Here is a 12,041-nt window from a genome sequence, read left to right as displayed (position 1 = left end):
TAATATTGGAGAAGTGACCCTTTCCCCTGCATCTATCTGCTGCTGTTGGTTTGCAGCAGGTGGGTCTCCTGGGCTTTGAGGGCTGTGAGAAGGACATCGTGTCTGTCCCATCTCTTGGCAATTCGCTTATTGGATTTCCGGGTCATGAACTTCTCCCTCACTGGCCGCCGGTCAGTCAGGAAGCTCATTTTTAGGTGAACGACTGTTCATAACGTGTATAGTCTCGTGCCAAGGTGCCTTCACTAAGACACAGAGGGAGATTCGCGTTGCCCCGGGATTGCAGACACTTCTCCCCCCCGCCCCTTGGAGAGAGCTGGTGTGATGAGGGTGGGAGAGGCTTCGAGAGAAACCCTTAATATTTCGTAATCTCATGGGGTAGGGGCAGCGTCCGCTCCTTTGGGCCAACTTCCTGATAGTCAGAGCTGCATGTACTGATTAATTTAAACTATTTCATAGCTTGTGCTTAATCAGTGCAAATAAATGCAATTTAAAGTAGCGCTTTTCACATGCAGGCCCGTCGCCTCCAGCGGGGGCTCTCCCCCGAGCGGCCAGCAGGGCTACATGCCCTCTGTCATCCACCGGCCGTGGGGCCGGGACATTTGGAAAGAGGAGGACAAAACCCAGAGTAGCCCCTTTCCCTCCTGTAAAAATCTACAAGGTGAAGGCAGCTTGGCTCCTCTCTCATCCAACCTTCCCCTTTGTTTTTGTGGAGAGCGAGGTGCAGAGACCGCAGTGATGCTAGGCCAACCCGGGCCAAGAACTCGGGGCACCTCCGTGCAGCCCAGCTCTCCCGCGGCAGTCCGTGGCCTTGCTGGTACTCACTGGCCTCCCCTTCTCTACCGTGGCTGCTGAAGCCTAGCTGCTTCGGGTGCATAAAAGCAACTTATTTTATGAAGCAAATACAGAGCTTTTTGGTTTTGATTCACTAGATGCCCAGACAAGCCTGAAGAAGCAAAGGGTGCCGCGGAGAAACCGCCCCAAGGATCTGGGCGACCCAGGGCCAGCCACCGAGAGGGCTTTGGGAGGACTAAAAATCAGAGTGAGCCGAGAGAAAGTTGGGTTCCTGAGCAACAAGAGAAAATTATTTTTAGCAACCACAGGGTGGTTACTGCTAGTGAGTTTCAGCTATTTTAATCAGTTGATGTATTAAAAATATATATTTGTGCCCAGCTAGTGTAGCTCAGTGGTTGAGCATTGACTCATGAACCAGGAGGTCATGATTTGATTCCCGGGCAGGGCACATCTCCAGGTTGCTGGCTCCATTCCCAGTAGGGGGCGTGCAGGAGGCAGCCCATCAACTAATCTCTCATCATTGATGTTTTTTTCTCTCTCTCCCTCTTCCTTTCTCTCTGAAATCAATAAAAACATATATATATAGTGGGCTTTATTGATTAGTGTGAGTATAACGGGGAGAATGGGGCTGTTTTAGCCCCTGGCACCTCCTCTGGGATGCCTTCTCCAGATAGATTCGGTCAGTGGTTCTCAGCTGGGATGACCTCCACCCCCGGAGACGTTTGGACGTTTGGCAGTGAATGGAGACGTTGTTGGTTGTCACAAATGGAGGGAATGGAGGAAGGGTACCAGCATCCGGTGGGTAGAAGCCGGCGATGCTGCTAAACATCCCACAATGCACAGGACAGCCTCCCCACAACAAAGAACGATCCGGCCCAAATGTGAGACGTGCTGAGGCGGAGATGCCTGGATGAAGTGGAGCCGTGGATGCTTTCAGGAAAAACCCGCTGGAGGCTGTGCAGCCGGTGTGTCCCTGCAGTGGCATTCTCCGTGGCACCGGAGAGGGAGGCCACGGGTCTTTGTTCTCTGGGCTGGACAGCCGTACGCGACAGCAAGGAAACCGCTGATGGCGGGACTGGATGGCTCCGACGCGAAGGGGCTGGCCTGCCTTTGATTTATCCCTCAGGACTCCAAAGGGCCGTTTCTCTTTCATTATCTGTGGCAATTTTCTGCACAGATGATTGCACTAGTAGATTTGCCTTATATAAAAGACACGTTCCTGAAAAGTTGCGTTCGTTAAATCATATTTTAAGTACAGTCAGGACATTCAGTAAATAGTGACTTTTTAAAGTGAAAGGTCCTTTTAAATAAAGTCCTATTCTCAAAGAGGAGCATCCCTATAGGTTGCATTTTTAATGCAAATACTTTATTTTTCCTGTGCATTACATTTCTATCTCAGAGCTCCATAAAAATGATATAAGAGAACAGTTTCTCTTCCTCCTTCCTTTTCCTGCCCCTATTCTTTCCCTTTAAAGGAAAAACCAGGAGAAATTAACAATAGAGTCTCTGAATTTAGGAAGGTCATTGATCAGTCTAGCCATTATACAGTTCAAAAGACGCCTGCTGAGTTACAAATTGTTAGAAAATAGGACTTGGTTCCATTTTGAAATCATTAATTTTTTTATCTCACCTTTTTTTTTTCTTCAGTTACTGACCTTTGGCTAGAAAGAGCAGGTGCGCCCGTCCCTCCATCACCCGTGGGTGTTTGCTGCCCCACAAACATTTGATAAGACTCAACCTCGACCACGGGGTGGGGTGGGGTGGGGTGGGGTGGGGGGACTGGTGTCAGCAGAGATAAGGGGTGGCACTGAAGGAACCCAGCGGCTCCCTCCTTATCAATCACTGCCCTGGGGCAACATCCCTCAGTGTATAAATCGCTGACTGACCCGCAGGGCAAGGGGCAGGAAGGAGGAAATTTATTTGATAAAGCTACCATTAGTGTCACTTCACTGATAGGGGTTCCACCGAGGTCTGACCCCGTGGGGACAAAGCCACTGCCACTGGGAGGAACGAGAGAGGCTCCAGGCGGACCTGGGCCGACCTTCTCCCCCCACCCCTCCCCGCAAGGAGGGAGGGGCTGGGGCGGAGATGCTAGCGATGACCCGGATGTCAGCTGCCCGGGGCAGGGCAGCGCCGGTGTGAGGAAGACTGGAGTCCCCGTGAGAGCCGGTGTCACACTCGCCTGCTCCTAGAGCCCTGGCCCTTCCCAGGTGCCTCCTCACATTCACCCATTTCGGTCTCGCAGACCCCGGTCACGGGGAGCAGCCTTTTACAAATGAGGAAGCCCAGCACCAAGGAAGGGAGTCCCCGGCTCAGGTCACTCACAGGAAGCACTTTCCACCCGCCAGGGGCTGGCTGTGCTAAGTGCTTTCTTCATGACTTCATCTGAGCCTCCCCGCACCCCTGTGAGTGCATGGTCATGGGAACGCTGCCTAGCAGATAAGGACACCGACGAAGCTCAGAGATGTAACTTGCTCAAGGCCATGTCTCCGTCTGCCCAGCTGTCAGACGCAGTCCCACCGTGTTCCTTTCTCTCGGTTCTGGAGGCTGGGGCCCGGGCCGGGTCCAGCAGGGCCTGGGCCCGGTAGAGCCCTCTTCCTGGCTTGTGGAGGCCGCCGGGTTGCAGGCCTTTCCTCCGGGTCCTGTGGTCCCTTCCTGTAGGGCACGAATCTGTCAGTGCAGGGCCCACCCTTACCATGGGTTTAACCTTAATTACTTCCCAAAGGCCCTATCTCCTTGCAGTGACATTGAGGGTTAGGGCTTCAACATGGGAATTGAGGGGCTGGGGCCGGGCACAGTTCAGAGCTTTCGGGGTGGCATTGGGGTCAGCCACCTCACCCACTGCTGGCTCTCCTGGCCATGAGGCTCCCTGGGCCAGAGAGTGCGGCTGGGCAGATTCCGCGGGTCCGTGGAGCTTCTCTCCATCACTGACGCGGACCCTCCCCAGTGTCTCTCCTTCCAACTTGCTGCCTTCCCTCCTGGGTACAGGCCTGGCTAGGAAGATCCTCCTTTGACAAACGTTCTGGCTCCTGATTGGGGCCGGGGTAAGTCGGTGCAGGCTAGGGAAGGCGCTTGGAAGCCCATCCTGGTCCTGGCCATGTTCCAGTTGGTTGGAGCGTCAACCCCAACCAAGGTCACAGGTTCCAACCCTGACTGGGGCATGTGTGGGAGGCGTCCGACTAATGATTCATTTCTCTCTCTCTCTCTCTCTCTCTCTCTCTCTCTCTCTCTCTCTCTCTCTCTCTCTTCCTCTCATTGGTAATTTTTTTTTAAAGACCATCCGGATCCCAGGAACAAAACTCAGGCTACTGTAGGAAAAGCAAAAGAAGCACAAGGCTGAGCCCTGAGGGCTGTCCGCTTGTAGCCACAGCGGCTCTGTACCAGGCCCAGGGCTGGCCCCTCCCTGGTGTTGCTGGTTGAACACAGTCATGTGGGCCCAATTCCTGGGCTCCAGGGGCAAGGTAATAGTCGCCTGTTGCGCGTGCGTGGAGGGATGAGAAGTTAATGCACATGGGCAAGCCACCCACTGAGCCAGCCATCGCTGTGCCCGTCGGTTCCTCATTATTAAAGATTCTGCAGTAAAAACAGCCGCGTAGACGCCTGCTCAGGCTTCCAGCACCGAGCCAAGCCGCAGACAGGCATCCCCCCGGAATGTCTCCTCACAAATCAGAGTATCTGTGTGCTGCTTGACATTGTTCTCTTCCTCGCGCTCTCATCCTTACTGTTCCCACTTGCTTTCTAAAGGTAGACTTAAAGGGGGAGTCCCCTAATTAAAAAACAAAACTAAGAACAACAACAGACCACAGAGAGCATTCAAAAATGAAAATGTGTCATTTTGAGCCAGGTTGTTTTCCTGAGCAGGATGCAAGGGTGATTTCTTTCCCGGGTCCTTGTCCAGATGGATTCGAAGAATGAAGCCACAGACAAGAGGTGGTAGATGAAAAGGGTGGAAATTTATTGGAAGCAAATGCAGACTCCCAGGTAGGGAGGGGGTCCCCAGGGGGTAACCCACTAAACCTGCCTATTTTATCCCTAAAACTCCTTTCAGTTTTACCTCCCGATACCGTCCAATAAAGGTGGGGTTCGTGGGGAACCGCCCAGCTCACGGTGCCTGCAGGGGACTGGCTTTCATTGCGGTAACGGGGGCTGTCCCGGTGCTGGGAGTGTTTTCTCTCGCGGGGGCCCTCCCCTCTCGCTTTCTGTCACTTCGCCCGAGAGTTACTAACACCCTTCGCTCGGGTGGAGGGGAAACTGACACGGAGCTTCCAGAGGTCTGTGCGTGGTCCCGGGGGCCACAGAGTCAGCTGCCTGCTGGCTCCCGTCCAGGGAAGCCCCAGGCGTCTTCCCCAGCTAGTTCTAATCACACACAAACATGTTCAAGTGCAGTTCAACCTGGAACACTGGGAAAACGGAAGCGCCCGTTTCCATGAGTCATTCCTCTTCCCAGCGGCAGGGCTGTCTGGAAGCGCATCTTGTGTCCCGAGCGGCGCGCAGGCCCCGGGGTCTCCGGCATGTGTGTCTTGCTCATCGTGTCCCTGGTTGGCTCTTGCAGGTGTGACAGTTGTGGCGCCGTGTTCCATTCCGAGTGCAAAGAGAAGTCGGTGCCCTGCCCGAGGTGTGTCCGCCGGGAGCTGCAGAAGAAGCAGAAGTCCTTCTGGCGGAGGCTGAACGTGGACGAGAGCCTGGAGGAGGCCTGCAGCATGTTCGAGCTGTCCTACCCGAACACCTGACCGGGCGGGGCCCAAGGTCAGGGTGACCTCTCAGTGATCCACTGGCCCAGAGGCTTCCTGGGAGCCAGTCAGGCCCCTTGCAAAGAAGAGTGCGTCTCGTCTCCAGCTGGACATAGATACATACTTACACGTCTACATGCACACACACACCCGTATGGATGTTCTGTGTACGCCCATGTCTGAAAGGTCCATGGAGCCCCTGTGGCTCAGAAAGCTACCAACAGCCACTTACACTCAGCCATGAACTTCAGCTGCTCGCTCCCAGGCAAAACGTGGTTTACACGCAATGCTTTATGTTGGGGGCTGTTTTCTTTGTTTTGTTTTGTTTGTTTTTCTTGTTCTTTTGGCTGTCGGGGCCACATTATTACACAGGGCCCAGAAGGAAGTATTATTACACAGAACAGCAGGCTTGGGCCACTTTTGTGTTATTTATTTTTAGCCTTCATAGCCGATGGGGCAGGCACCCGGCAGCCCCTGTTTCCCAAGATAGGCTTCTAAACCCAGGAGTGACTTTGGATCCTTCCAGGACCCGGCATCCTAGCCTCGGCGCTTCCCCAGAGGTGGGGGTCCCCTCTGCTGAGCCAAAAGGCTTGGAAATCAGGAGTGCAAGCTCCCCCTGAGAGAAAACATGCACCCCTACGTGATTGGAGAGCTAATCCTGGTTTGGAAGTCCATGTCAGAAAAGTCTTTTCCTTGACAAAGAAGAGACCTCGACAGCCAATTACTGCCGTGGTTGCTCTGTTTGCTGGTACGAACCCGCCTCGCCGAGTGAGGCAGCGGCCGCCACAGTCCCAGGTTGTCCCCGCGGCTCTCCCGTGAGCAGCTCTCCGGGCTCGGGGGTGACGTGTATGACACGGGAATGGAGCTGGCTGGGGAAACCTCCGAGGGCTGTCGGTCCGTCGGTGTGTAGACTGGTAGATGGAGAGTGCATGCATTCCAGCAGACCGTCCGCAGTTTCTTTCCACAGAATCCTGGGTGGGCAACTCCTCCCTGTTCCTTGTAAATGCTTTGTTTCTCCTTGTTCTTCATTGCACTCATTTTGACCTTTGTCAAGTTAACCACTTCTACTTTCATCTTTTCTTAATCTTAAAAAAAAATTCACAGGAACCTGGAACTTCAAAATACCAACCTTAGACTATTAAGAAAATACCAAACTTATAAATATAATGAACGAATTCAGTCTAATGTCATTTAAATGCACACATATGTATGTATATAATTGCCATCTTAAAGTAAAACGAAAAGTGCTACAATGAAACGATAGGAAGAAGGACTATAACGTCGCTTGGCCGCCTGGCCGGGGAGAGTCCTCCCACTGCTGTGCCCTCGTGGGCAGCGCTGTGCCCGAAACGGCGGGCACGAGGGCCCTGGAAACCGTGGCTCCCTTCCTTCCGCCTCACCTCTTCCCAGGACAGAAAAACACGCTTATATCGAAACGATGGTACGTGGAACCCCACCGCCTTGCTCCCCCCAGGCCCAGCCCAGGACCCCTCTGCCCGGTTCAGGACGTGCTGCTCCCACTGACTCGGGTGCAGTCTGTTAGGTGTCAGCATCTCGCCTCCCGACCCGTGCCGGTCCCCTCGGCCCCGGACCCCACATTTCCCCTTCACAGCTCAGCGCTCCGCACGCGTTTGCTCTCTGATCACACAGTAGCTGGATCCAAGGCAGGAGACGTGTTAAGAGGCGGGGCCCCTGCACGAGACGCCTGGCGGTGCCTTTTACTCTTGAAAAGCAGCTTGGCTCCCCCACCGCCGTCACGGAGGAAGAAAACGGGTGGGAATCTCAGCAAGCGCTTGGCCAACAGGCCAGCACATCCGATCGTCTCCTCTTGCCTCCTCCCCTTCGTGAGACAGAGTTTCTATTTTTCAGCTCAAAGAAGATAGCCCATCAGGACCTTTCACAGGAGAATTATGGGCCTGCTTATTACAAAGCAGATGTGCTCCGTGGCAAAGTGCCTTTTCCCTCGCCCTCGCCTGTCCTGTCCCTGCAGCTCCTCCCGCCTCAGCCGTAATTAATGCATCTGCGACTCCAGCTGTCAGCGGGCGACCCGCACTCTGCGCTTGGAGACCTGAGTGAGGGCCGCTCCTCCCTCCGAGCGTTGGCCCCGCGCACAGCACTTCCTGTCCCACCTCCCAGCACCGGGGTCAGACCTGCCGCCAGGCGCCAGGCGCGTCGGGGTAAAACCCTGGGTCCCCGTTCTAAAGGCCTTTGTTGCTGCAGGGCCAGCTTGGAGGGCCCTGCTCAACGTCCGCAGCCCCTGTGAACTGGGGAGCTTTCTGCTTATTTTCAAAAGGAAAAAAAAAATAGATGTGCTATCGCCACCCAGAACTGGCACCGCCTCCCAGGCGCTCTGTTTTCTCTCCGTTCTGTGCGGCTCTGACAGCCTGGCCGGTGCCCGCGTGGGCCTGCACGATGCTCGCAGCCACCACCACCACCACGCCTGCCAGGCCAGCGCCGAGCCGGCTTGGGCACCGGGTCTGCCCCGAAAATTCAAAATTGCTGTTTTCGGCCCAGAACGCCTTCGCCCACATGAACGCCCCGGCTGTTCCCGGCTCTCCCAAGCCGCCGGGTGGCCGGCCCGGGCCTTGTTCCGCTGCTTAGAAACCGTGGACACAAACGCAGGCCTGTGATCACCACCTCGCACCCCCAGCCGACGCCCGCCTCTCGCACATCAAGCCCAAGAGAAGACGGCAGTGAGCCTCCCAGAGCTGGGGGCCCCCTCGGGAACCTCTTTTCGCTGGAAAGGCCCATCCCGGCGCCAGAAGCCCAGTGTGAGCCCGTCCAACCCTGGGGAAGGCTGGCACCTACCCCTGCAGCGCAGGAGCCAGCTCCCAAAATAGCCCGCGCTGCACGGCTGCACAAGGCCACGCGGCGCTTAAAAAGCAGTCAACTGGAATGCGACGCGTGTTCTTTCCAGGCCTGCCTTTCCCCACATTTCAAAGCCTCTTTATATGAAAACCACGTAAACACGCGTCTCCCCGTGCTCCGCTGCCTTCCGGGGCCCGTGTCACAGGCCTTTTCATGTCTGCGGCGCTGACGGCCCGTCTTCCCGGGAGCTGTACTATTTGATTAGCTGAGACGGGAACACCCTTTGATTGTTCTAGGCCAGGCCTCCCCCAGAAAGGCCGGTGCTGGCACCTGGGATGTGTGGCTCCCAACCAGCTCAGTGGTGCCCTTCAGCCTCCGGCAAAGGGGCGGCGTGCGCCCGGGTGTCCTCCCGCTGCGTGCGGACCGAGGCCCTGGCATCGCTGGCTGTTGCGAGCAGCCTTTGCTCAGCTGGAGGGGGCCCGGGACGGGGCCGGCCTCTGTGCTTGTCTCTGTGTGCCCGCACTGAACAGTCTCACCGGAGAGTTCCTTCCCGGGCCGCCTGGAAGAGGCTGGGCTTCCACACCTCTGGGTTTGTTCTCTGCACCACCACCCCCCACCCCCCAGCCCAGCCCGGCCGGAAAGGCCGTGGGAACCGCTGTCAGGGTGGGAACCGAGATGCCACGCGGGCTGCTCTGCAAAGAGCGCCCCCCGGGGAAGCCCAGGTGCATTCGGCCCTGGTTTGGCTAAAGCTGCTGCTGCTGTTCGCGTCAGGCCGAGTGACTCATGGCCCTGAGCTGCCCACTCCACGGGAGTAGCCGGATATGAAGTAACCCTTCCACTCCTGGAGTCCGCACAAAGGCTCCTTTCTTCGTCCTTTCCTTCTCCCAGGGAAGAGCCATGCACGCCGTTCCCCCCTCTCTTCCTGGAGTCTCCCGTCTCACTACTTTTCTTACTCGAAGACAGTGGTCGGCAAACTCATTAGTCAACAGAGCCAACATCAACAATACAACGATTGAAATTTCTTTTGAGAGCCAAATTTTTAAACTTAAACTTCTTCTAACGCCACTTCTTCAAAATAGACTCGCCCAGGCCGTGGTATTTTGTGGAAGAGCCACACTCAAGGGGCCAAAGAGCCGCATGTGGCTCGCGAGCCGCAGTTTGCCGACCACGGCTCTAAGATAATGTGAAGAAGTAGAGGTTTGGGGGCAAGGCGGACAGAAGCGAACACCTCCCTCCGTGGCGTGGATCGTCGTCAGAAGTACGCACTCCTTTCCTCTCCGTGGTACGCGCTCAAGCCGGGCGTTAGGAGCTGCCCGAGCGCTCCTCGGCCCGTGCCCCTCACCCCAGTCAAGCGGAACTAACTGCTCGGGGTTGAACCCAGTGATGGGTGAACAAGCCCGACGCAGTTCATCGAAACAGACAACTGTGATTGCTCTCGTGCGGGGTGGTACATGGACAGTTAGTCCAGCGCCCAGCAGCCTTCTTACTGGTAATTCTAATTTCATTGTATTCAACTGTCTCTAACTTGGGGGGTTTCATGTGTGTTAGTGAGATTTTACCTTAGCAGGTAAAATCCAAGTCACTGTTAAACTCTAGGTAAACGTCAAAAGAAATGTGTGAAATACCCCACCCCTCAGCACCCCTGTAGTTGTTGTCAGGGGTTTTATTTAAAATGGGTTCCAAGAGACCATGATCGTGGCTTTTGCCTGATGAAGTGGCCTGGGTGTGGGAGGAGGCATTGCTAAACTGCTGCTAAGCTCAACCAAGGAAACAGCTGCCATTTCACTTTGGTTCCTCCCTTTGGAAAGAGAGCTGTCTCACCCTAGCCGAGCGTTGGCCCAAAGACTGAAGGGTCCCGTGTTCAATTCCAGTCAAGGGCACATGCCCGGGTTGCAGGCTCGATCCCCAGTAGGGGGCGTGCAGGAGGCAGCTGATCAGTGATCCTCTCATCATTGATATTTCTATCTCTCCCTCTCCCTCTCTGAAATCAACAAAGATATATTAGAAAGAAAGGAAGGAAGGAAAGGAGGAAGGGAGGAAGGAAGGGAGGGAGGGAGGGAGGGAGGGAGGGAGGGAGGGAGGAAGGAAGGAAGGAAGGAAGGAAGGAAGGAAGGAAGGAAGGAAGGAAGGAAGGAAGGAAGGAAGCCGTCTCGTTAGAAAGACCGGGAGGGAAGCCAGTAGTTGCAGGTAGAAGGTCAGGTGCCCCAGCAGCTCAGCCCAGAGCAGCGTCCTTCCTGCTGGCGCTAGAGCTGCAGACCAGCCACCCTCCCTGCCCTGACCCTCCTGCCCCCCATCCTGAGCCCCAGCCTAGATTCGGCCTCATGGCTAGTACCCCAGCTAGTGCCCAGCTGGGCCCGTGGCTCCTCCACACCGGCCACCCCATTCCTTCCCCCGTAGGAGTGCCTTAGAGAACCCCCAGTGCTTCTGGCCCATCTGACCCCGGGAAGCCTGCAGGGCCCTCTGCCTGAACATGGATCCCGTTGCTCTGCCCTGCTGGCTGCTCTTCACACAGATCCCTCAGAGCCTGCACACGCCATCGCACGTCTGACCTTTCACCTTCGCTAACCTGGTGCCTTATGCTCACAGTGAAAAGGATTCCTGCCGGAAACACACGGTTACAGCAGAACGGCAGAAACGTTGGCTTCTTAGCTCTGCTCGACCAGGAAACACAAGAGACACAAACCACATAGTGTTTTCACGTTATCTGATGCTGCTGCTTAAATCGCTCTGTTTGTTTGCTTGCTTGCTCTCATTAACCAAACTCAGGGGAACGTCACCATGTCACCAAGGCCAGTGGGGAGAGGAATCAAACCAGTGATCCAGATTTGAATCTGGGAAGTCAGTGAACTTGGCCTTTTCCAGGTTAAGAAGTTACATAAACATGAGGATTTTTTTTCTTTATATAGAGGTTGGTTCTTTTGCCACCCGTTTTCCAGTGAGAAGTGGGAAGCCTCTCGGGGAAATGGTGATAAAAATGTGTCTGTGTGGGTCAGGCAGGCCACTGAGCTATTGTTACATTGGGCTTTCTCTGCTGGAGGCCTCGGTGCTGCTTTTGGTCATCTATCAGCATCCTATTGTGGACAGCCAGTGGCCTGCCGCAGAAAATGTACGAGAAAAAACCTGCCTTGCAGGGAGGGTGAGAAGGGAAACGCAGGGCTGCAGAGCAGGAGCGCCGAGCACGGCGCGGAGGGCCTGCACGCTGGCTGTCTCGCTCCTGGGTCAGAACTGTCCTTGCCCCTCGGTTCTGCTCGGGCACCACAGAACTGACCACAATGTTGGGGTTGTGCTAGCGTATCACTCTGTGCTGAGCGATGTGGACTAGCTGATGTGCTAACTTACATAGGCGTTGTTTCTGCTTTCTGGATTTCATTGCCTTTTGTTTTGGTGTCTCTTATCCATATTTTTGTTTACATCATTTTTTAAATATCAGTAACTGTAATAATATGAAATGAAGTTGTATAATTGACCAAACCCCTCGTTTTTATGGCTATCTGTTATATAATTTAAGTGCACCAGTTCCTAATGTATAAAGTTATCTCGCCCTCAATAAACAACGCAGGAAGGACTTTGTCTTCTCGTAACCACTTCATTAAATTAGTGTTTAAGGGGGAGCTGTCCGGGGGACAGGGGGGTGGAAGCCCAGGATGAGCCCTGGGTGTTTAGTCAAAGTCAAGATTTGAGCTTCATTGAACGTGAGCTACTGGGACTTTA

At 54.8% G+C, this 12,041-nt stretch overlaps 1 protein-coding gene across 2 annotated transcripts in view; it reads left to right on the top strand.

The window, feature by feature from the left end:
- Positions 1 to 10,355, top strand: part of PLEKHM3 (pleckstrin homology domain containing M3) — a 165,428-nt gene extending 155,073 nt beyond the window's left edge. For both annotated transcript variants that reach the window (XM_079781997.1, XM_079781998.1), the window contains exon 8: positions 5,345 to 10,355. In XM_079781997.1, the coding sequence (XP_079638123.1) occupies positions 5,345 to 5,522 (178 nt within the window). In that variant the 3' untranslated portion in view covers positions 5,523 to 10,355. The remainder of the gene's footprint in view (positions 1 to 5,344) is intronic.
- The last annotated feature ends 1,686 nt before the right edge of the window (positions 10,356 to 12,041 follow it).

The sequence above is a fragment of the Cnephaeus nilssonii genome, assembly GCF_951640355.1.
Source record: "Cnephaeus nilssonii genome assembly, chromosome: 10".
Taxonomy (NCBI): domain Eukaryota; kingdom Metazoa; phylum Chordata; class Mammalia; order Chiroptera; family Vespertilionidae; genus Cnephaeus; species Cnephaeus nilssonii.
The sequence above is the reverse complement of the archived record's forward strand: the minus strand, read 5'-3'. Positions and strand labels throughout refer to the sequence as shown.